Source organism: Ursus americanus, chromosome 2, assembly GCF_024610735.1.
Source record: "Ursus americanus isolate L20-20 chromosome 2, mUrsAme1.1.p, whole genome shotgun sequence".
NCBI classification, from domain to species: Eukaryota; Metazoa; Chordata; class Mammalia; order Carnivora; family Ursidae; genus Ursus; species Ursus americanus.
In genome coordinates, this window is record NC_142128.1 from 23,209,564 (window position 1) to 23,236,354 (window position 26,791).

The following is a 26,791-nucleotide window of genomic DNA, read 5'->3' on the forward strand; positions in this document are numbered from 1 at the left end:
CTCAACTCTCTGGTTAACTAATTTTTGACAAAGCAGGAAAAAATATCCAATGGAAAAAAGATAGCCTCTTCAATAAATGGTGCTGGGCAAATAGGACAGCCACATGTAGAAGAATGAAACTGGACCACTTTCTTATACCATACACTAAAATAAACTCAAAATGGATGAAAGACCTAGTATGAGACAGGAATCCATCAAAATCCTAGAGGAAGAACACAGGCAGCAACCTCTTTGACTTCAGTCACAGCAAATTCTTGCTAGACACGTCTTCAAATGCAAGGGAAACAAAAGCAAAAATGAAATTTTGGGACTTTATCAGGTTATAAAGCTTTTGCACAGCAAAAGAAATAGTCAACAAAACTAAAAGGCAACCTATGGAACAGGAGAAGATATTTGCAAATGTCTTATCAGATAAAGGGCTAGTATCCAAAATCTATAAAGAACTTATCAAACTCAACACCCAAAAAAACCCAAAATCCAGTCAAGAAATGAGAAGACATGAATAGACATTTTTCCAAAGAAAACATACAAATGGCTAACAGACAGATGAAAAAATGCTATACTTCACTCCACAATAGGAAAATACAAATCAAAGCCACAATGAGATACCACCTCACACCAGTCACAATGGCTAAAATTAACAACTCAGGCAACAACAGATGTTGGCAAGGATATGGAAAAAGGGGAACCCTCTTACATGGTTTGTGGGAATGGAAGCTGGTGCAGCCAGTCTGGAAAACAGTATGGAGGTTCCTCAAAAAAGTTTAAAAAAGAGCTACCCTACAACCCAGCAATTGCACTATTTATCCAAAGGATACAAACATAGTGATTTGAAGGGGCACCTGCAGCCCAATTTTTATAGCAGCAATGTCCACAATAGCTTATCTATGAAAGAGCCCAGATGTTCATTGACAGATGAATGGGTAAAGAAGATATGATGTGTGTATACACACACACACAGACATACAATGGAATATTACTCAGCCATCAAAAAGAATGAAATCTTGCCATTTGCAATGACGTGGATGGAACTAGAGTGTATTATGCTAAGTGAAATAAGTCAGTCAGAGAAAGACAAATATGATTTCACTCTTATGTGGAATTTAAGAGACAAAATGGATGAACATAGGGGAAGGGAAGGAAAGATAAAATAAGATAAAAACAGAGTGGGAGACAAACCATAAGAGACTCTTAACTATAGGAAACATTAACTGAGGGTTGCTGGATGGGAGGTGGGTGGAGGGATGGGGTAACTGGGTGATGGGCATTAAGCAGGACACTTCATGGAATGAGCGCTGGGTGTTATATGCAACTGATGAACACTAAATTTTATGTCTCAAACTAATAGTACACTATATGTTAATTAAATTGAATTTAAATAAGAAAAAGAAAGTTAACAGTTCTTTTTTTAAAAAGATTTATTTATTTATGTGTGTGCGTGTGTGTGTGTGTGTGTGTGTGTGTGTGTGGGAGAGAGAGAGAGAGAGAGAAAGAGAGAGAGAGAACATGGGGGGAAGGGCAGAGGGAGAGAATCTCCAAGCATACTCCCCGTTGACTGGGGAGCCCCACATAGGACTCCATCTCACAATCCATGAGATCATGACCTGAGCTGAAGCCAAGAATTAGATGCTGAACTGACTGAACCACCCAGGCACCCTGAAATTTAAGAGTTCTGTGCAAGTTGTCACAGAGAAAATAGCAATAGAAGTTACACACATAAAGAGAAAGGAGTCAGAGCCTATCAATGCATAACAACAACAACAACAAGAACAACAACAACAAAACACTTTGGAAAACAGCAAGAGAAGAAAAGAGGGACAAAATAACTACAAAACCGACAGATAAGTTTACAAAGTGGCAATAGTAAATCATCTAACAATAATCATTTTAAATGTAAATGGACCAAGTCCCCAGTAAAAAGACAGAGTAGTTGAATGCATAAACAACCAGAATCCAACTGTTGTTATCCACAATAAACTCATATTAGATTCAAAGACATACATAGGCTGGATGTGAAGAGATGAAAAAAGATATTCCATGCAAATGGTAACCAAAATATAGCAGGAATGATAATACTAATCAGACAAAGTAAACTCTAAAGCTAAAGCATTGGGTGTTATATGCAACTAATGAATCACTGAACACTACATCAAAAACTAATGATGTACTATATGTTGGCTAACTGAACATAATAAAAAAACTACATCAAAAACTAATGAAGTACTGTATGGTGACTAACGTAACAGTAAAAAAAAGAATAGTTTCATGAAAAAAAATCTTTTTTTTTAAAGATTTTTAAAATTTATTTATTAGAGAGAGACAGCCAGCGAGAGAGGGAGCACAGGCAGGGGGACTGGGAGAGGAAGAAGCAGGCTCCCAGTGGAGGAGCCTGATGTGGGGCTCGATTCCAGAACTCCAGGATCACGCCCTGAGCCGAAGGCAGACGCTTAACGACTGAGCCACCCAGGCGCCCCTCATGAAAAAAATCTTTAAAAAAATAAAGCAAAAACTATCTCTAGAGACATGGAAGGTCATTACATAATGGAAAAAGGGTCAAATCAACAGGAATATATAACAATTGTAAATATACATGCACCCAACATCAGAATACCTAGGTATTAAAACAAATTTTAACAGGTCCAAAGGAAGAATTGACAGCAATAGAATAATAGTAAGAGATTTCAATACCCCACCTTTAATACCGGATAGAACTTATAGACAGAAAATCAACAAAGAAACAGTAGACTTGAACAACATTATAGACCAAATGGACCTAACAGACACATACAGAACTTTCCACTCAACAGCAGAAGAACATACATTCTTGTTATGTGCACATAGAATATTCTTTTTTTTTTTTTTTAAAGATTTTATTTATTTATTCGACAGAGATAGAGACAGCCAGCGAAAGAGGGAACACAAGCAGGGGCAGTGGGAGAGGAAGAAGCAGGCTCCCAGAGGAGGAGCCTGATGTGGGGCTCGATCCCAGAACGCTGGGATCATGCCGAGCTGAAGGCAGACACTTAACCGCTGTGCCACCCAGGCGCCCCACAAGAATATTCTCCAGGATAGATCCACATATTAGGTCACAAAAAAAGTCTTAATAAATTTGAGAAGATTGAAATCATACCATGTATCTTTTCTGACCATATGGAATTAAACTAGAAATCTGTAACAACAACAAAACAGGAAAATTCACAAACATGTGGTAACTAAACAACACACTCATGAATGATCACTGGGTGAAAGATAAAATGAAAAGGGAATTTAAAATATATCTTGAGACTAAGGAAAATTAAAAACAACTCACCAAAACTTATAGGATACAGCAAAGCATTACTAAGAAAAACATTAAAGTAATGAACACCTATATTTAAAAAGAAAAGAGATCACAAATAAACACCCTAACTTTATACCTGAAGGAATTAGAAAAAGAAATGAAACCTAAAGTTAGCAGAAGTAAAAAATAATAAAGATCTGGAGAAATGAAAAACAATAGAAAAAATAAATAAAACTAAAAGTTAGTTTTGAAACAATAAACAAAATCAGTAAGACTAAGAAAAAAGAGAAAAGACACATAAATAAAATCAGAAATGAAAGCAGAGATATTAGAAAGGGTACTTCGGATACAACAATGATCATAAGGGACTATCAGGACCAAATATATGTGTACAAATTGGATAACCTAGAAAAAAGGATAGATTCCTAGGAAAATACACTTGCCAAGACTGAATTAAGAAGAAATAGAAAGCCCAAACAGACCTAATAAATAAGGGGATTAAAATAGTAATCAAAATCTTCCCAATGAAGAAAAGCCCAGGACTTGATGGCTTCATGGCTGAATTCTAACAAACATTCAAAGAGTTAGTACTAATGATTCCTAAATTTCTCTAAAAAATTCAAGAGGAAGGAACACTTTGAAACCCATTTTAATGAGGCCAGCCTCACCCTGAGACCAAAGCCACAAAAAAACACTAAAAGAAAAAAAAAAAAAGGAACTATAGGCCAATATCTCTGATAAACATAGATGCAAATCCTCAATAAAACGCCAGCAAATCAAATTCAACATCACATCAAAAAGATTATATATTTTGAGCAAATGAGATTTTTTTGCTGGGATGCAAGGTTGATTTATTTTTTTATTTTTAAAAATATTTTTAAAATTTACTAAACAGACACACAGAAAAACGGAACAGAATAGAGAACCCAGAAATGGACCCTCGGCTCTTTGGGCAACTAATCTTTGACAAAGCAGGAAAAAACATCCAGTGGAAAAAAGACAGTCTCTTCAATAAATGGTGCTGGGAAAATTGGACAGCTACATGCAAAAGAATGAAATTTGACCACTCTATCACACCATACACAAAGATAAACTCCAAATGGATGAAAGACCTCGATGTGAGACAGGAATCCATCAAAATCCTGGAGGACAACATAGGCAGCAACCTCTACGACATCGGCCAAAGCAACCTTTTTCATGACACCTCTCCAAAGGCAAGAGAAACAAAAGATAAAATGAACTTGTGGGACTTCATCAAGATAAAAAGCTTCTTCACAGCCAAGGAAACAGCAAAAAACAAAGAGGCAGCCCATGGAATGGGAGAAGATATTTGCAAATGACACTACAGATAAAGGACTGGTATCCAAGATCTACAAAGAACTTCTCAAACTCAATACACGAGAAACAAATAAACAAATCAAAAAATGGGCAGAAGATATGAACAGACACTTTTCCAATGAAGACATACAAATGGCTAACAGACACATGAAAAAAATGTTCAAAATCATTAGCCATCAGGGAAATTCAAATCAAAACCACCTTGAGATACCACCTTATGCCAGTTAGAATGGCAAAAATAGACAAGGCAAGAAACAACAAATGTTGGAGAGGATGTGGAGAAAGGGGATCCCTCTTAGACTGTTGGTGGGAATTCAAGTTGGTACAGCCACTTTGGAAATCAGTGTGGAGGTCCCTTATAAAGTTAAAAATTGAGCTATCCTGTGATCCAGCAATTGCACTACTGGGTATTTACCTCAAAGACACAGAAGTAGTGAAGAGAAGGGCCATATGCACCCCAATGTTCATAGCAGCATTGTCCACAATAGCTAAATTGTGGAAGGAGCTGAGATGCCCTTCAACAGATGAAAGGATAAAGAAGATGTGATACATATACACAATGGAATATTACTCAGCCATCAGAAAGGATGAATATCCACCATTTGCATCAATATGGATGGAACTGGAGGGTAGGAAAGCTACTCTCCTAGCAAATGAATGGATAAAGATGTGGTATATATAAATATATACAATGGAATATTACGCAGCCATCCAAAAAAATGAAATCTTGCCATTTGCAATGATATGGATGGAACTAGAGGGTATTATGCTAAGCTAAATAAGTCAATCAGAGAAAGACAATTACCATATGATCTCACTGATACGTGGAATTTAAGAAACAAAACAGAGGACCATAGGGGAAGAGAGGAAAAAAATAAAACAAGACAAAACCAGAGAGGGAGACAAGCCATAAGAGACTCTTAATCATAGGAAACACACTGAGGGTTGCTGGAGGAGAGGAGGATGGAGGGATGGAGTAACTGGGTGATGGACATTAAGGAGGGCATGTGATGTAATGAACGCTGGGTATAATATAAGACTGATGATCATAGACTTGTACCTCTGAAACCAATACATTGTATGTTAATTAAATTTTAATTTAAAAAATATTTTTATAATAATTTTTTATTATGTTATGTTAGTCACCATACAGTATATCCTTAGTTTTTGATGTAATGTTCCATGATTCATTATTTGCATATAACACCCAGTGCACCATGCAATACGTGCCCTCCTTAATACCCATCACCGGCCTATCCCAATCTCCCACCACCCTCCCCTCTAAAGCCCTCAGTTTGTTTCCCAGAGTCCATGGTCTCTCATGGTTCATTCCCCCTTCTGTTTGCCCCTCCTTCATTCTTCTCTTCCTTCTCCTACCGATCTTCCTACTTCTTATGTTCCTCAGAGCTGTTGCTATATATTTTAAACTTCTTACTGCTTTGCCCCCCCATTTATATAAACATGCTCTAGTTGCTAGTTACTAGAAATTATGATTCTTTGTTATTTCCTAAAAGTCTGGGTGTAACTCTTTTTCCTCTTTTGTCTGACAGCTGCCTTTCTTCTATGTTTTATCTACATTCATTATTTCCCTATCCTTACCTGTGTGTCAACCCACTGCTTCAGGTTTCAGTGATGTCCAATGTATACTATTCAGGTCTATCTTGCCTGCCATTTCTGTTTCAGTTCTTTTTTTTTTTTTTAAGATTTTATTTATTTATTTGACAGAAATAGAGGCAGCAAGAGAGGGAACAAAAGCGGGGGAGTGGGAGAGGGAGAAGCAGAGTTGGTACAGCCACTTTGGAAATCAGTGTGGAGGTCCCTTATAAAGTTAAGGGAGCAGGGAGGGATGATGCGTGGCTCGATCCCAGAACGCTGGGATCATGACCTGAGCCGAAGGCAGACGCTTAATGACTGAGCCATCCAGGCGCCCGTTTCATTTCCTTCTTGACATTTTCTTTTCACGTATATTGTGCAATAAAACTTTATCCAGATTTTCCTCCTATCTCACAAATCCTGCCCAATATTTTCTTCAGTTATTCTTTCTCTATACATTTTAGAAATGATGGTAGTCCTCAGGATTCAACCCCTATCTCTCTTCTCATTATTATACATACTCCCTATAGATTAACTTATCTATCCAGTGCAAATTTCACTTGTATTTCGATGAAACCCAAACTTATATCTCTATATCAATACACAGATTCCAACTGCCTGTGGGCTGTTCTCTCATTTGGATGTGTCACAGGTATATTACACTCAACGTATCCTCTTTCAAACACACTCAATTCCTGTGTTACTATATTGGTAAGTGGAACTTTCACCTATTCACTGGCTCATGATAGAAACCTGGGCCATATTTTAAGATCATTTGTTTTCCTTATAACCCACATCCAAACAGAGTCCAAACCCTGTCAATTTGACTTTCTTAATATCTCTCACAACTACTTTTTCTAGTAATTGTTTCATACCAAAATCTTAACTCTGTCATAGCAGTTTAAGTGAAATAACTGCTCTTCCTGTTTCTAGTTTGGCCCATTAAAGATACTCCTACTTTGTTTCAAACAGAAAGAATATTTGCCTTTTCCCAAACTCAATATGTTATCATGTCTATTGCTGTCCCCGGATTCTGTCACTTTTGAGAAAAGAATATGTATATATATATGCTTTCAGCTTCCCTTTCATGTCCCCCACTCACTTGCCCAGTTGCCTCCTCCCTTAGGATACCAACTCAGTGATTGGTAACAGAAATACCTTTCTGATTTTTTTGGTAATGTTAAAGCCATCAATCAACACAGCTCCAGACGTTGTGGTCTCCTCTCCAGTCAATATTTTGAATGTAGTGGTTTTCCCAGCTCCATTTAATCCAAGTAATCCAAAGCACTCAGATTTCTGGACTACAAGAGAGATATTTCTTATGGCCTTTACAACTGGACACTTATAGTAAACCTGAAAAAATAAGAAAAAAAAAAAACCACCCCACAGTGTACTGGAGCAATGATTATGGGTCCACTACAACCATAACCTCAAACCCCTGTAGACTGGTACCTGTGACAGTTTCACTCTTCCACTCTCAATCTTCTATTTTACCAGATACATACAGATCCCATGGAACTCCAATAGATTAGTAATACTACCAATAAATTCTTGCCAGGGATGGTGGGCTACAGTTCAGGGCAATGTTGATTATTGAATGACGTTACCTTTGTAAGTTCTTTCAGAACCACTGGAGTATTCCTTAGCTTGGGAGGCAGTGTCAGGGCTATGTTTTCTTCATTTTTTACATCGTCATCCTCATAGTCCTTGATTGCTTGACAGGACACTGTAGACTATATTTTTAAGACAAGAATCACAGATAAGAATACACTCTAGATATCTGGTTTAAACTGAGTGACCTTCTGAATGCTGACTCTAGGAAGTAATATCAAAGATGTCAGAAAATGTTTGCATAATTTCCAAGAGCCTTCCTAGCAATTTCCTGAACTCTCATGCACAAGTTTATTCTTGACTTGCTTAGATTTGGAAATTATAGTCAAGAGCCAGTTTTTCTACAGCTGTGAGTAAGCAGTATGTTCTTGCCAATAACATGGGCATTTCATGGAAAACAAAAGCCCACTGGTACTATTAATTGTTGTCCAGCGTGATTTGTTACAAATAAAATATGTTGAAGACACCATGAGATCCAAGTTAAGAAAAAAGAATGATTCTTTCTTTTTTTGAAGGAAATATGCTCTATAAGTGAAGTTAGTGTTTGAAGAATAAATAAGGATTTATTGAAAGAGTGACAGTAGGGTGGGGAAGGAAGAAGGCTGCCATCAGCAGTGGGAGCTCAGTGAGAGATATGTAGCAATGAACCAACAGGACATGCTTTGTGAATAGTAATTTGTAGTGTTTGAGCACAACTTTGTTTTTTTGAATTGTCTATTTTTGCATCAAGTGTTCATTTATTCATACTTCATTAAGGAGAAATGGAGCAGGAGAATATATTTAGCTCAGTAAACATGCTAGTTAGAAGAGTGAGAAGAGAGCTGCTTTGTTTTTTTCTTTTCCAGTCTAAAACTGGATGTATAGGAGCAGTAATAGTGAACATCCTTGCCCTGCTTTCGATCTTAGGGGGAAAACATTCACTCTTTCATCATTATGTTTGCTGTAGACAATATAAGTGGATGCCACTTATCAGGTTGAAATGTTTCCTTTCTTTCCTTGGTTAGCAGTTTTTTGAAAAACCACAAATGGATGTTGAATGTTGTCAAATGCTTTTTGTGCAATAATTGGTATGAATATGTGGTTTTTCTTCTTAAGACTATTAACCTTGTGGGTAATATTAATTTTCAAATATTAAATCAGCTTTACATTCATGGAATAAACCTCACTTGTTCATGGTGTATTATTCCTCCCATATATTCTTGGGTTTTATTATGAATATTTTTTTGAGAATTTGTGTGTCTGTGTTCTTGAGAGATATTGGTTTCTTACAATTTCTCCATTTTGGTATTAGGATAATGATGGTTTCACAAAATGAATTGGAAAATGTTCTCACTCCTACTTTTTGGAAGAAATAATGCAGAATTGATGCTATTTCTTTAATTTTTTGGTAGAATTCATAAGTGTATTTTTATACAGGCTTAGTATTTTATTTTTTGGAGGTTTTACACTATGCATATAATGTCTTTAATTGAAATAAAACTAGTTTCTTTATTGTTGAGTGAGTTTTGATAGTGTGTGTCTTTCTAGGAATTGTTCTATTTCATCTAAGGTGACAAATTTATGAGATAGACTGGATTTTAATTTCTGTGGTATCCATAGTAATATCCCTTCATTTGCCCTCATATTGGTAATATGTTTCTATTTCATGGTTACTCTGGCTATAGGTTATCAATTATAATCATTTTTTTAATATTAGTTTTTGGTTGAATTAATTTTTCTCAATTGCTTTTCTGTTTTCAGTTTTCTTTTTTTCTTTTTTTTTTTTTTAAAGATTTTTTATTTATTTGACAGAGATAGACAGCCAGCGAGAGGGAACACAAGCAGGGGGAGTGGGAAAGGAAGAAGCAGGCTCCCAGCAGAGGAATCCGATGTGGGACTCGATCCCGGAACGCCGGGATCACGCCCTGAGCCGAAGGCAGACGCCTAATGACTGTGCTACCCAGGAGCCCCCTCAGTTTTATTTCTTTTATTTTATCTACTTTTGCCTGCTCTGAGTGTATCTTGCTTCTTTTCCTAATTTATTAAGGTGGAAGTTTCAATTACAAACCTGGGACTTCTTCTTCTTCTTTTTTTTTTTTTTTTTAGTTTCAGAGGTAGAATTTAGTGATTCATCAGTTGCATATAACACCCAGTGCTCATGGGTGTTATACGCAACTAATGAATCATCAAACTTTATATCGGAAACCGGGGATGTACTGTATGGTGACTAACATAATAAAAAATCATTAAAAAAAAAAGAAAATCATAAAGAAGAGAAAAAAATAACACCCAGTGCTCATTACATCAAGTGCCCTCCTTAATGCCCATCACCCAATTATCCCTTCCCCCCAACCACTTCCCCTCGAACAATCCTCAGTTTATTTCCTAGAGTTCAGCATTTCTTATGGTTTGACTCCCTCTCAGAATGGCTAAAATTAACAACTTGGAAACAATAGATGTTGGCGAGGATGCAGAGAAAGGGGAAACCCTCTTACACTGTTGGGAGGAATGCAAACTGTTGTAGCCAGTCTGGAAGACAGTATGGAGCTTCCTCAAAAATTTAAAAATAGAGCTACCCTATGACCCAGCAATTGCACTGCTAGGTATTTATCCAAAGGATACAAAGAGTGATTTGAAGGGGCACCTGCACCCCAATGTTTATAGCAGCAATGTCCACAATAGTCAAAATACGGAAGGAGCCCAGATGTCCATCGGCAGATGAATGGATAAAGATGTGGTATATATATATACAATGGAATATTAGTCAGCCATTAAAAAGATGAAGTCTTGCCATTTGCAACGATGTGGAAAGAACCAGAAGGTATTATGCTAAGTGAAATAAGTCAATCAGGAAGGCAAATACCATATGATTTCACTTGCATGTGGAATTTAAGAAACAAAACAGATGAACATAGGGAAAGGAAAGGAAAAATAAAATAAGTTGGGACCTTTTTTCATTAATAATATAAGCATTTACTACTTTAAATTTCCATTAAAACACTGCTTCAGTCACATCCCACAAATTTTGAAATGTTGTTTTAATTTTCATTCAGTTCAAAATGTTTCCTAATTTCCTCTGCAATTTCCTCTTTTGTGAATGGGTTCCAGAGATGTGTGTTGCTTAATTTCCCAATGTTTATAGAGGCTTTCCCATTATATTTGTTACTCATTTATAGTCAAATTTCATGATCATCAAAAACCACTGCATTATTTCTTTTAAAATTGTGAATGGTGTATTTTGGGTGACAGTTCCATGTGCACTACTCTTATTATGGGGTGTATTCTATAAATGTCAACTAGATCTAGTTGGTAGATAGTGTCTTACAGTTCTTCACTGATTTTCTGTCTTTGTGTTCTACTGCTTAACGAGGGAGTATTTGGTAGATTATGAAAGCTGTGAATGAGCACATGCTATTTTGCAGGGGAGACCTCCATATTTTCTTCACCTGAGAAGGGGGGGTGCCACTTCGTTAGACTCAGAGTGTTCGGGGAATCTGGGAATTTAAGATTTTTGGTCATTAACTCAGATGTCCCTATTCTATGTATCAGGGTCCCATTCTTTTCTAATAAGAGCTGTGATCTTGGCATAGCAGATCTGCCTTGGTTGAGAGTTTGACCTTCCTGGAGCTCATCAAATCTGAACACTGGAACTTGATCCCAGTCCTCACTTTTCTCTGCCCTTCCACTGAAGGAAACAAGAGCTACATTATATGTGACCAAGGAGGCTGTTTCACTTTCACACTTGGCTTTCAGTCTCCTACTAATAACTCTAGGCCTTTTATTTTATAAAGCAAGGAGCTTAGCAATAGTCTCACAATTCCATCATTCTAATGAGTGCTATCTCCCTTGATTCTTTGATATAACCATCAATCAGTGAATTCTCCTGACCTATTGTTCAATTCAGCACTTGTGAAAATTTTAACAATTAGACTACTACTTTGTGTCAGAGGAAATCTGTGTGTCCTTTGCTACCAGTAACAATGGACCTCATTGACAGCTGAGTGGGGAATGACCTAGTCCTAAAACACCATCCTATTATATACTTTCTTAGAACTCTCCTTGAACTAACTTGCATGTAGAGTTCCCTTGGGACCAAAACCTGGGTAAAGGAGAGGAAGGAATCAGGAGTAGGCAGAGGGAGAAATCAAGCTGTGACACAGGCCAAATGATATCTTCAGCTGACCCCATGGGAAGCCTTGAAGTTGTTTGAGAGGCATTGAGAACACCAAACATTTTACTCTTATATCTGTGATTGGATGCTGGCCTTCTGGGAAGAAGTGTCACCTTGTGAGACAAGAATTTTTTTGTAGATCAAGCAATCCATAAAGATAATGACAATTGAAGGTTGTCTGAAGATAGTACTTCCAAAACCTAGAGGCAACAACTTCTTCATTGCAGGGGGATCTGAGCTAAGAACCATATGATCATTTCACTGGATGCAGAAAAAGCATTTGACAAAGTACAACATTCATTCATGATAAAAGCTCTCAACAAAGTAGGATTATAGGGAACATTCCTCAACATAGTAAAGGCCATCTATGAAAAATCCACAGCCAATATCATCCTCAATGGGGTGAAACTGAGAGCTTTTCCTCTATGGTCAGGAACAAGACAGGGATGTCCACTCTCATCACTGTTATTTAACATAGTACTGGAAGTCCTAGCCATGGCAATCAGATGACGACGACAACAACAACAACACCACCACCACCAACAACACCAACAACATAAAAGTCATCCAAATCAGTAAGGAAGAAGCCAAACAACAACAACAACAACAACAACAACATAAAAGTCATCCAAATCAACAAGGAAGAAGCCAAACAACAACAACAACAACATAAAAGGCATCCAAATCAGCAAGGAAGAAGTCAAACTTTCTTTATTTTCAGACAACATGATCCTCAATGTAGAAAACAATGTAGAAAGACTCCACCAAAAAAAAAAAATTACTGGAACAAATACATGAATTCAGAAAAGTTGCAGGATACAAAACCAACATACAGAAATCTGGTGTATTTCTTTTTTTTTTTTTTTTAAAGATTTTATTTATTTATTTGACAGAGATAGAGACAGCCAGAGAGAGAGGGAACACAAGCTGGGGGAGTGGGAGAGGAAGAAGCAGGCTCCCATTGGAGGAGCCTGATGTGGGGCTCGATCCCAGAACGCTGGGATCACGCCCTGAGCCGAAGGCAGACGCTTAACGACTGAGCCACCCAGGCGCCCCTGGTGTATTTCTATACACTAATAATGAAGCAGTAGAAAGAGAAATTAAGGAATTGACCTCATTTACAATTGCATAAAAACCCCAAGATACTTAGGAATAAACTTAACCAACAAAGTAAAAGTTCTGTACTCTGAAAACTATAAAACACTGATGAAAGAAATTGAAGATGATATAAAGAAATGGAAAGACATTCCATGATCATGGATTAGAAGAACAAATATTATTAAAATGTCCATATTACCCAAAGCAATCTACACGTTCAATGTAATCCCTATCTAAATACTAACAGCATTTTTTGCAGAGCTAAAATTTGTATGGAATCACAAAAGACCCTGAATAGCCAAAGTAGCCTTGAAAAAGCAAAGCAAAGCTGGAGCCATCATAATCCCAGACTTCAAGTTCTATTACAAAGCTGTAGTAAGCAAAACAGTATGGTACTAGCACAAAAATAGATACATAGATCAATGGAACAGGATACAAAACCCAGAAATGAACCCACAACTATATGGTCAATTAATCTCTGACAAAGCAGGAAAGAATATCCAATGGGAAAAAGACAGTCTCTTTGGCAAATGTTCTTGGGAAAACCGGACAGCAACATGCAGAAGAATGAAACTGGACCACTTTCTTACACCACACACAAAAATAAATTCAAAATGGATTAAAGACCTAAACGTGAGACAGGAAACCATAAAAATCCTAGGGGAGAATATCGGCAGTAACCTAGGACATCATCAAAATAAAAAGCTTCTGCACAGTGAAGGAAACAATCAACAAAACTAAGAGCCAACCTATGGAGTGGGAGAAGATATGAAGTGAAATAAAAATGACATTTCTTTTCTTTCTTCTTCTTCTTCTTTTTTTTTTAGGGAGAAAGAGTGTGTGCGAGGAAGTGAGGGACAGAGAGAGAGATAATCTTTTAAGTTTTATTTACTTATTTTAGAGAGAGAGCATGGGCAGGGGGAGGAATAGAAGGGGAGGGAAAGGGAAGGGGAAAGAATCCCAAACAGACTCCACACTGAGTGCGAGTCTGATGCAGGGCTTGATTCCATGACCTGAGATCATGACCTGAGCCAAAACCAAGAGTCAGACATTCAACCAACTGAGCCACCAAGGTACCCCATGGAGAGAGAGAATCTAAGCACAGTCTCCATGGTTAGCATGGAGCCCGACACAGGGCTCAATCTCAGACCCTGAGGAAAAATCAAGAGTTGGATGCTTAACTGACTGAGCCACCCAGGTGCCCCACAAATGATATATCTGAAAAGGGGTTAGTATCCCAAATATATAAGGAACTTTGAAAATTCAACACCCAAAAAATGAATGATCCAATTAAAAAAATGGACAGAAAACATGAATAGACCTTTTTCCAAAGAGGACATCTAGATGGACAACAGACACATGAAAAGATGCTCAACACCACTGATTATCAGGGAAACAAAAATCAAAACTACAAGGAGATGTCATCACACCTGTCAGAATGGCTAAAATCAACCACACAAGAAACAAAAGGTATTGGTGAGGATGTGGAGAAAGGAGAACCTTCTTGCACTGCTGGTGGGAATGCAAACTGGTGCAGGCACTCTGGAAAGCAGTATCTTTTAATTCTCATAGATAATTGTGACTTCTTATCCTAATCAAAGTTCCAGGTAGTGGAAGAGGCCAGATGGTCTCAAGACGTTCTCCCTTGTGAAATAGTAAAGACATGCAGTCTCACAGAAATTTATGGCCAAGATATAGAGCCATCCCAGAACATCACCCAGGGACAGAACTGGGATGAATGAAGTTACAAAGAGACAGATATAGTGGTTTTCTGCCTCAAGAAGTTCAAGTATAGACTGGAAGGGAATTCAGTAACTGAATGGATGGACCATTAAAATAATTTTTAAAATCCTAAGCAAAACTCCAAGATTATGTGAAATCATGAGAGCTATGTAAAGCAGTAATTAATAATCTGACTGGTAGAAGCATGAAGATTCTACTACATGGTTTTTGTTTGTTTTCTTTTTAAGGTTTATTTATTTGAGTGAGAGAGAGAGAGCAAGTGGGGAAAGGAGCAGAGGGAGAGGAGAGAGAATCTCAAGCAGACTCCCTGCTGAGTATGGAGCCTGACATGGGGCTCAATCCCCCCACAACCATGAGATCATGACCTGAACTGAAATTGAGCCAGACACTTAACTAGCTGAGCCACCCAGGTGCTTCACTACATTGTTTTTATTTTTATTTATTTATTTTTATTTTTCATTATGTTCAGTTAGCCATCATATCATAAATTTTTGTTATACTGTTCAACGATTCATTAGTTGTGTATAACACCCAGTGCTAATCCCAATATGTGCCCTCCTTAATACCCATCACTACATAGTTTTTAAAAAGTCAATTCCATAATTACAACCAAATACATCTCAAAGACAGTATGTGCACAAGGCAGTGCTTTCTATCACAGTCAATCCAACTAAAATGAGACTTATGATTCATATTAGTTCCAGTTAGATCTTGACATAATTGTGTGATATTATCTTTATCAAATAATAGAGGTAGGAATATGTAGATTCATACATTTTGGCCTAATAGTTTTCTTTGAGTCATATCTAAAGTTTATCTTAGTTACTCACCTTCCTGCCTTTTATGAATAGGTTGTGGACATTAGATAAAATTTTATGAGAGATAAAGTTTTGCAGGCTCCAGGATGTAGTCTCAAGACACAAAAGCAAAAGGAGATAAAATAAGCCCAAGACAGCCAATGCAATCAAAAATTTTGCAATCCCATGTGTTCCAAAATTATAGACATTGTTCTCAATAGCTGAGGATGATAAAAGAGAGATAGTCTTACTTTAAAAACTGTTACAAAGTCTAAGATGACACCAGAGTTAGAAATATAGTGTCAAATGAATTTTAAATTAGATTTAAGGAAGTATAGAATATGGAAAATAATTATCTTAATATTTTATTAATTTCTCTTATCTTTCTGGATATTTATGGTTTTTATAAAAGTTCTTCTGCCAGTGATTTTTTCCTCTAGTTTTTACCAGGACAATATTACCACATACTCAGTGAATTTTAAAAGATGAGCCTCCATGAACACAATGCTTAGTAATTAAAGCAAACAAAATAAAGGTATTTGTGGCATAGCTAACCATTATTTTAGTCCATGTCAAATAATTAAAGTCCTTTAGAGTGAGAAAAACCTTTATTCTATAAATAGGTAAAAGTTTTAAGTAGGAAAAGAATATAATGGCAATAATCATAAGGAAGAAAACAACAAATAGTTGAAATGTAAATGGACAATATTGCTTTTGGGCTTACTACAGAGAAAATTAGCTAATACAAACAGATAAATTCTAGATATGCAAATAGCAGACATCTCCGAGATGTGAGATAAATCACTTTTTATCAGAATTCTGTTTTCTGCTTTGTGCCAATATGCAGAAATGCAATTTGTTTTATTGTAACAAAATACACATAAAAATTTCCTTTTTAAAGTGTACAATTCGATGACACTTAATACATTCACAACGTTGTGTAACAATTACCACTACCTAGATCCATAACATTTTCATTACCCAAAAGAAAACCCAGTATCTATGAACCAGTCTTTATTAACCCCCTTCCCCTAGCCACCAGTAACCACTAATCTACTGTCTCCAAGGATTTGCCTATTTTATATAATTTTATATAAAATTATCTTATATAAATGGACATTTTATATAAATGGAATCATACAGTAAGTGGCTTTTCACTTAGCTTAATGTTTTGAAGGCTCATCCATGTTGTAACATGTGCCTGTAATTTCTCTTTATTGTTGAATATTCCATTGTATGGATATACCACATTTTGTTATCCACTTATCAGAGGATGAACATCTGGATTGCTTCCACTTTTTATGGGAAAAAACTATTATGAATAACGCTGCTATGAGCATTTGTGTACAAGGTCTTTCTAAAATACTTCTTTTCAATTCTTTTGGATATATATTCAGGAGTGGAATTGTTGGGTCAGTAATTCTATATTTAACCTTCTGAGGAACCACCAAACTGTTTTCCGCAGCAACTGCAACAGACCTCCGACAGGAGAACATAGGCAATAACCTCTTTGACATTGGCCACAGCAACTTGTTTCAAGACATGTCTCCAAAGGCAAGGGAAACAAAAGCAAAAATGAACTTTTGGGACTTCACCAAGATAAAAAGCTTCTCCATAGCAAAGGAAACAGTCAACAAAACTAAGAGGCAACCCATGGAATGCAAGAACATATTTGCAAATGATATTACAGATAAAGGGCTGGTATCCAAGATCTATAAAGAACTCCTCAAACTCAACATCCAAAAAACTAATAACCCAGTCAAGAAATGGGCAGAAGACATGAACAGACATTTTTCCAAAGAAGACATAAAATGCTAACACGCACAAAAAAAGTGTTCAACATCACTAGCCATCAGGGAAATTCAAATCAAAACCACACTGAGATACCACCATAAGCCAGTTAGAATGGCAAAAATTAACAAAACAGGAGACCACAAATGTTGGCAAGGATGTGGAGAAAGGGGAATGCTCTTACACTGTTGTGGGAATGCAAGCTGGTACAGCCATTGTGGAAAACACTATGGAGGTTCCTCAGGACGTTAAAAATAGAACTACCCTACCACCCAGCAATTGCACTACTGGGTATTTACCCCAAAGATACAGAAGTAGTGAAGAGAAGGGCCATATGCACCCCAATGTTCATAGCAGCATTGTCCACAATAGCTAAATTGTGGAAGGAGCTGAGATGCCCTTCAACAGATGAAAGGATAAAGAAGATGTGATACATATACACAATGGAATATTACTCAGCCATCAGAAAGGATGAATATCCACCATTTGCATCAACATGGATGGAACTGGAGGGTATTATGCTAAGTGAAATAAGTCAATCAGAGAATGACAATTATCATATGGTTTCACTCATATGTGGAACATAAGGAATAGCACAGAGGACATTAGGGGAAGGAAGGGAAAATAGAAGGGGGGAGGAAATCAGAGGGGTGATGAACTATGAGAGACTATGGACTCCAGAAAACAATCTGAGGTTTCAGATGGGAGGGGGGTGGGGGGATGGGAAAGCCTGGTGATGGGTACTAAGGAGGGCACATGTTGTAATGAGCACTGGGTGTTATACAAATAATGACTCATTGAACACTACATCAAAAACGATGTACGGTATGGTGACTAACATAACATATTTAAAAAAAAAGAAACCTTGATTTTGGAAGGAAGAAGTAAGGGTATTCGCAAACAACACAATCCTCCATATGGAAAAATCTTAAGGAATCCACGAGAAACTACTAAAACTAATAAGTGAATTAATTCAGTGCACAGGATATAAGACCAAGTCATAATATTTTAGGTATACACAAAAAATCATTTGGATTTCCATATACTAACAGTGAGTAGCACAAAATAAAATTAAGAAGACAATGTCAAGGTTGCTTTGGCTATTTGGGATATTTTGTGGTTCCATACAAATTTTAGGATTATTTGTTCTAGGTTTTGTGAAAAGTGCTGGTGGTATTTTGATAGGGATTACATTAAATGTGGAGATTTATTTGGGTAGTATGGACATTTAAACAATATTTGTCCTTCTAATCCATGAGTATGGAATGTCTTTCCATTTTTTTGTGTCATCTTCAATTTCTTTCATCAGTTTTTTATAGCTTTCAGAGTACAGGTCTTTCATCTTTTTGATTAGGTTTCTTCATAGGCATCTTAATGGTTTTTTTGTGCAATTATAAATGGGATTGGTTCCTTAATTTCTCTTTCTGCTGCTTTATTATTGGTCTATAGAAATGCAACTGGTTTCTGTACATTGATTTTGTATCCTGCAACTTTTCTGAATTCATTTATCAGTTCTAGCAGTTTTTTGGTGGAGTCTTTTGGATTTTCTATATACAGTATCATGTCATCTGCAGATAGTAAAAACTTTACTTCTTCTTTGCCAATTTGGATGCTTATTATTTCTTTTTGTTGTCTGATTGCTGTGCCTAGGAATTCTAGTATTATGTTGAATAAGAGTGGACATCCTTTACAAAAAAACTGATTCAAAGGGGCTCATGCAACCAAATGTTTATAGCAGCACTATCAACAATAGCCAAGTTATGGAAAGAGTTTAAATGTCCATCAACTGATGAATGGATAAAGAAGATGTGGTTATATATATAGAATGGAATATTACTCAGCCATCATAAAGAACAAAATCTTGCCATATGAACACCATGAATGAAACTAGAGTGTATTATGCTAAATGAAATAAGCCAGTCAGAGAAAGACAAATACCACATGATTTCACTCATAAGTGGAATGTAAGAAACAAAACAGATGAACATAGGTGAAGGGAAAGAAAAATAAAATAAGAAAAACAGAGGAAGGCAAACCAAAAGAGACTCTTAATTAGAGAACAAACAGAGTTGCTGGAGGGGAGGTGGGTGGCAGCATGAGTTAAATGAGTGATGGGCATTAATGAAGGCACGTGTTGTGTTGAGCGCTGGGTGATATATGTAAGTGATGAATCACTAAATTCTACTCCTGAAACCAATATTACACTATATGTTAACTAACTTGAATTTAAATAAAATATTAGAAGAAGAAAAAGAGTGGAATTCTTGTCTTCTTCCTGACCATAGAGGAAAAGTTCTCAGTTTTTCCCCATTGAGGATGATATTAGCTGTGGGTTTTTCATATATGGACTTTATTATGTTGAGGCTTGTTCCCTGTAACTACTTTGTTAAGGGTTTTTATCAAGAATGGATGTTGTATAATGAATCATCGAGCCTTACATCGGAAACCGGGGATGCACTGTATGGTGACTAACATAATAAAATAAAAAATCATTATAAAAAAAAAAGAATGGATGTTGTATTTTGTCAAATGCTTTTTATGCATCTAGTGAAATGATCATACGGTTCTTATCCTTTCTTTTATTAACATGGTGTATTGATGTTGATTTGCAAATATTGAACCATCCTTGCAACCCAGGAATAAATCCCACCTGATTGTGGTGAATGATTTTTTTCCCCAAGTGTTTCTTTATATTTAAATTTGGTTAATATAGAAAGTAATTGAACTACTAGGTATTTACCCAAAGGATACAAAAATACTGATTCAAAGGGATACATGCACCTGATGTACTTATACATGCAACTGATTCTATTTATATGAAATATCCAGAAATATCAAACCTATAGAGGCAAAGGATGTCTGGGCTGAATGTGGTAATGAAAATTAACTGTAAACAGGCCTGAGGGATCTTTTTCAGATGGTGGAAATATTCTAACATTGGTTTGTGGTAATGGTGGTACAGATTTATAAGATTCCTAAAAATAAATTAATTAAAACTGGTGACTGTGATATGAAAATAATAACTGAACAGAGCTATTTTTAAAAAGCAGAGAGAGGAATTTATGGTCAAAATATGATGCTAACTAAAATGTGATATAGATCCCTTATTCAGGGAATGCAAGAAAATAGAATCCATTTGTTTCGTTTTTTTTTAAAGATTTTATTTTTTATTTAAGAGAGAGATAGCGAGAGAGAGAGCATGAGCAGAGGGGAGGGGGAAAAGGAGACTCCCCACTGAGCAGGGAGCCTGATGTAGGGCTCGATCCCAGGACCCTGAGATCATGACCTGAGCCAAAGGCAGACGCTTAACTGACTGAGCCACCCAGGCACCCTGAAAATATAATCCATTTGATATTTCCATATTAATAATTATATTTCAACGTGTATTTATCTCAGCAAATATGATTACATTTTTCTTTCTGTGGCAACATATAAATTATTTGGTTCCAGAATGAATCACACACACACACACTCAGAGTAAATATGCTTGCTATTTCTCAATTTAAAAAATCAACAATTTAAAAAACCAACAATTTGAAATATGAAATATGGAAAACTTAATAGAATGCCTTTATTTTTTCCTGATTTTGATATGGCTGTGAAATGTACCTTTCTTTTTTTTTATTTTAATGTTTTTTTATTATATTATGTTAGTCACCATACAGTACATCCCTGGTTTCTGATGTAAAGTTCGATGATTCATTAGTTGCGTATAACACCCAATGCACCATGCAATACGTGCCCTCCTTACTACTCATCACCAGTCTATCCCATTCCCCCACCCCCCTCCCCTCTGAAGCCCTCAGTTTGTTTCTCATAGTCCATAGTCTCTCATGCTTCATTCCCCCTTCTGATTATCACCCCTTTCTTTATCCCTTGTGAATGTACCTTTCTTTACTTGTGTGACACTTAAAGCTTAGTGGCCCAGAGAACTCACCTAATGTTCAGTTTAGTAAGAAGTTCCATTTCCTCATTTATAAAACTGAGATAATAATGGCTTACTTGTAGGGTGTTGTGAGGGCTTAAAATAATGTATATAAAGCTATTTTCACATATTATGTGAGTTACTAGCAGTAACTCATTCTAAATCTGGTGGTGACTTCATGAAATTTATCTTAGATTTTATTTTGAGGCTTCCCTTTTCCCCCATGGTCTGTGAAAATAATTTTGGTACAGAAAAACTTTGGTACAGAAAAGCACTCAAAACAGCAAGCCTATCTCCATTGGAGGTAGGACAGGTTTATCTTCCACAATATAATGTTAAATATGAAAACTTGGAAAGGAATAGATTGTTTTTAAGGACCTACAGAGCCCGAGATACTCACATGTTTTATTGCACTTTGCAGGTACACTTGCAAGTTGCCTGGCACAAAGCTTTTTCACCTCATAGTCATCAAAGAATTTGCTGATACACATCGCAAAGTTGTAACTAGGAAGCATGACTAAGATTCTATCTATGAGGGTTCTGATGTAGTGAGGAAAAGCAAGGCCTATGATTAAAAAGATCATCCATTAGCTTCAATTATAAGAAAATAATGAACTTCCCATAACAACAAATTTCCCCCAAATGACTAAACCATTCATCTGGTAAACCAGAGAATTACCAATCTAACAGATTATCCTTGAGAAAACACTAGTTATTAAGTCACTAAACTTCTTCACCTTGGTAGCTTGTGGCTTGGATTTGGCAATTACAGAGTTCAAGAGGAGACTTTTGCTAATGGATCCTAGGATCTGTTTTCTTCCCCCTTTATGTGCAGTCTGCTATTAAAATCCCTACCTCTTGGCTCTAGGTCTTTCTACTCTTCTCTGTTCCCCACACAGGCTACAAAATGGGAAATCATGGGATTCTGAATTCCACTTTATTGTTGGCCTCTGCATTCTGAAATTTCTTACTAGATGAATGAGGTATTTGAAATGTTTAAACAATTTTTAATCCCCAATGTTTATAGCAACATTATCAACAATAGCCAAATTATGGAAAGAGCTCAAATGTCCATCGGCTGATGGATGGATAAAGAAGATGTGGTAATATTCCATATATACATTCCATATATATGTATGTAGTAATATGGATTACTACCACAAAAAGAATGAAATCTTACCATTTGCAACAACTTGGATGGAGTTACAGAGTATTATGCTAAGTGAAATAAGTCAGAAAAAAATACCATGTGATTTTACTTGTGTGGAATTTAAGAAACTAAACAGATTAACATAAGGGGAAAAAAAGAGAGGCGAACCATAAAACAGACTCAACTATATAGAACAAATTGAGGGTTGCTGGACGGGAGGTGGGCAAGGGGGATGGGCCAAATGGGTGATAGGTATTAAGGAGGGCACTGGGTGTTGTATGAAAGTAATGAATCACTAAATTCTACACCTGAAACAAAAGAATAGAAATGCTTGCCAAAAAAACCCCCCAAAACAAAAAACAAAACAAAACAAAAAAACCCAACCCTCTCCCCCCCAAAAACCCAACAATTTTTAATCCAATGCATATTGTTGTTTTAAGAGGGAGGGCAATTCACAATTTTCATTCCTTCATCCTTCCAAACATGGAAGTCTACACTGAATTTCTCATTGCAAAATCCAATAGCCTCTCTGTCACATTTCCTCTATTATTCCTTTCAAACCAATACTCCACTCTTCTCCATTGAATTATCTATCCTGGAAAGATTATCTGTGTAAGCTAAGTTAAGGGACTTCTTTGCTCCCTGGCTTCTGGTTGGTCTAGACCCATGGGAAACCCTAGCTAGGAAGAGTGATATTTCACTACTATGCTCACATTGTGAAAAACTCTCAAGCTGTGCACTAATGGTCTCTGCATTTTACTTTATGCAAGTTATACTTCAGTAAAAGGTTAAAATAAATAATCTTGAAGAGCTCTGTGTTGATTGTCTTCTGTAGGGTGAAGATGATGGTAAGGTATGTTGCAATGGAATTTGGTTCCTTGATATCAGTGGGAATAATGGGATCCTAGAAAGGAGAAGCCAGGTGGCAGAACTTAACTATTAGAAACAAGATAGGAAACATTACTGCAACAAACAACAAGGATAAAATGGTAATCAGATTTTTTTTTTTTGAACTACGGGAATGGAATTGATTTTTTAAACTCTATCTCTTGAAGACAAATTTTATTATTTTTAAAAGATTTTATTTTTAGGGGAGGCAAGATGGCAGAATTGTCAGGGACCTCATTTCATCTGGTACATTGAACTTAGCGAGATAACTATCAAACCATTCTGAACACCCATGAATTCAGCCTGAGATGTAAGAAAATATATCTGGAACTCTACAAGTAGAAAAGTGATTGCTTTTTGCAAGGTAGGAGGTGTGGATACATGAATCTGAGGGGCGATATTGGAAGATAAACAGAGCAGGGAGGGAGTCTCCATAAGCTGGCTACCAGAGAGCGATAGAGCACCAAAGGCCAAAATCAGGACCCTTACAAATCTGCTCCAGGGAGAGACATCCCTGCCTGAAAGGGGCTCAGGAGATAAAAAGGGCAGAATCCTAGGTGGGTCCATATGGCCTCAGGATTCCAGGAGTCATAGAACTAAATGGGGAGCCTGAGCCAGGAGAGGGCACAAGCAGTGGAGTGGGGAAACTGGTTATGGTCAGTGAGCCCAGGAGGGCACTCTCAGCTTTGGTCACCATAAACCATGAGCCGGGTCGATTGGGTGACCACTCTCTGCCTGAGCACCCTGAAAAGGACTGGAATGTGCGGACCACCTGCCATCCCATGGGAGGGGCAAACAGGTGCACCCACTACTGGGTAATAGCTCTCAGGGCGGCAGCCACAGAAAGGACAGCAGGGCGCCACTCAGCCATCCCCTGGGAGCGGTGGAGCAGGTATGTGCAGGAGTCCACAACCACTGTCAGCCCCAGGGCACACAAAGGGCAAGAACATGGTTCCCTCAGACTGCTGTGGGCATGAACTGCAAGAGTCTGAGGAGTTTGGCACACACAAAAGTGAAGCCTATTTGTCCCTGAGGGTTTACTAAAGAGGGGGGACCACGAACTTTCAGCTTTGGGCTGGAGATTGGGGCATGGCCATTTTAATTCTGATCCTTTAAAGAGGCGCAGAAAGCCTTCATGGAACAAAAGCCACACAGAGGATAGCTGACACTGAGCCCAGCCCCCTGGGAAGGGGTAGTGCAACTCCACTCAGGCAAAGACACCTGAGAAGGAGCACAGCAGGCCCCTCCCCAAGAAAACCAATGGGAAGAACAGTTGCACAACTAGTTTACGGATCCCACAAGACTGTAAAACTCCAGTGCTAGGGGAAAATAGTATACAGAACTCAAAAGTTTTTTTCTCATGATTCATTTATATTTCAGTCTAAAATTTTCCATTTCTTTTTTTTCTTTTTCCCATTTCAACTAGTTTCCTATTTTATCAACTCTTTGTTTTTAAGTCGTCTTTCTTTCTTTCAAGATATTTATTTATTTATTTGACACAGAGAGAGACAGCAAGAGAGGGAACACAAGCAGGGGGAGTGGGGGAGGGAGAAGCAGGCTTCCCACCGAGCAGGGAGACCGATGGGGGGCTTGATCCTGGGACCCTGGGATCATGACCTGAGCCAAAGGCAGACGCTTAATGACTGAGCCACCCAGGTGCCCCTTTAAGGCTCTTTTCTTTTTCTTTCTTTCTTTTCTTTTCTTTTAAGATTTTATTTATTCATTTGACACAGAGAGAGATAGCCAGCGAGAGAGGGAACACAAGCAGGGGGAGTGGGAGAGGAAGAAGCAGGCTCCCAGTGGAGGAGCCTGATGTGGGGCCCGATCCCAGAACACCAGGATCACGCCCTGAGCCGAAGGCAGACGCTTAATGACTGAGCCACCCAGGCGCCCCTTAAGTCGCTTTTCAACTTTCATTTTTTACATCTACATTTTATAGATATATGCTTCATTTTTGGCCTTTTTCCCCTCTATTCAATTTTATTTTTGTATAAGTTTTGCTTTCCCTGCAATTTTGGGATTTAGTGTCACCTAACACACTGATCAAAATTCACTCAGGAACAAGTGGATCACCCTGCTTTGTCCACCCTGTGAGACTGTATTCTATCTCCTCTCCCCTCCCCCCCTTTTTCTTGTTTTGTTTTGTTTTCTTCTCTGTTTTGGTTTCTGACCACTTTGGATTTGTCTAGTGTGTATTTTGCTTGGGTCGTGGTTGATATTTTTGATTCTGGTCACTTGCTAACCCATTCTTCTCTGGGCAAAATGATTAGAAGGAGGAATTCACAACAAAAGAAATAACCAAAGGTAATGTTCTCTGCCAAAAATCTAATCGTTATGGATGTAAGTAAAATGTCAGAGATGAAATTCAGGATAACAATTATTAAGTTAGTAGCTGGGCTTGAAAAAAGCATAAAAGACAGTAGAGAATCTCTTAGTGCAGAAATGAGATCTAATCAGGCCGAACTTAAAAATGCTATAACTGGGATGCAGTCTAAATTGGTTGCTCTAACAGCTAGAGTGAATGAGGCAGAAGAGAAAGTGATCTAGAAGACAGGCTGATGGAAAGGAAGGACATCGAGGAAAAGAGAGAAAAACAACTAATAGCCCATAAACAAAGGATTTGAGAAATTAATGAAATGTACTAATGTCAGAATTATTGGGGGGGCAGAAGGTATATTTCAGCAAATCATAGCTGAGAACTTCCCTAATCTGGGGACGGAAACAGGCATTCATGTCCAAGAAGTAGAGAGGACCCCTCCCAAAATCAATAAAAATAGATCAACACCCTGACATATAATAGTGAAGCTTGCAAATTTTAAAGAAAAAGAGAATCCTGAGAGCAGACCAACACAAGAGGCACCTTATCTACAGAGGGAGAAACATCAGACTAACATCAGACCTATCCACAGAAACCTGGAAAGCCAGAAAGGGCTGGCATGATATATATTCAGGGTACTAAATGAGAAGAAAATGCAGCCAAGAATACTTTATCCAGCAAGGCTGTCATTCAGAATGGAAGAAGAGATAAAGAGCTTCCAGGATAGACAGAAACTGAAAGAATATGTGACCACCAAGCCAGCCCTGCAAGAAATATTAAGGGGAATCCTGTAAGTGAAGAGGAAGCCCAAGAGTAACACAGACCAGAAAGAAACAATCTACAGAGACAAGGACTTTACAGGCAATACAATGGCATTAAATTCATATCTTTCAATAATTACTCTGAATGTGAGTGGACTAAATGCTCCAATCAAAAGACTCCTGGTGTCAGATTGGATAAAAAAGCAAGACCCATCGATATGCTGTCTGCAAGAGACTCATTTTAGACCTTAAGACACTTCCAGACTGACAGTGAGGGCATGGAGAACCATTTACCACACTAATGGACTTCAAAAGAAAGCTAGGGTAGCAATCCTCATATCAGACAAAT

General features: G+C 37.4%; 1 protein-coding gene across 2 annotated transcripts in view; it reads right to left on the reverse strand.

The window, feature by feature from the left end:
- LOC123778840 (phospholipid-transporting ATPase ABCA3-like) overlaps positions 1 to 26,791 on the reverse strand; it is a 159,853-nt gene that overhangs the window by 21,020 nt on the left and 112,042 nt on the right. For both annotated transcript variants that reach the window (XM_087866185.1, XM_087866175.1), the window contains 4 exons: positions 21,727 to 21,891; positions 15,644 to 15,831; positions 7,819 to 7,944; positions 7,370 to 7,564 (listed from right to left, as the gene is read on the reverse strand). In XM_087866185.1, the coding sequence (XP_087722311.1) occupies positions 7,370 to 7,564; positions 7,819 to 7,944; positions 15,644 to 15,831; positions 21,727 to 21,891 (674 nt within the window). The remainder of the gene's footprint in view (positions 1 to 7,369; positions 7,565 to 7,818; positions 7,945 to 15,643; positions 15,832 to 21,726; positions 21,892 to 26,791) is intronic.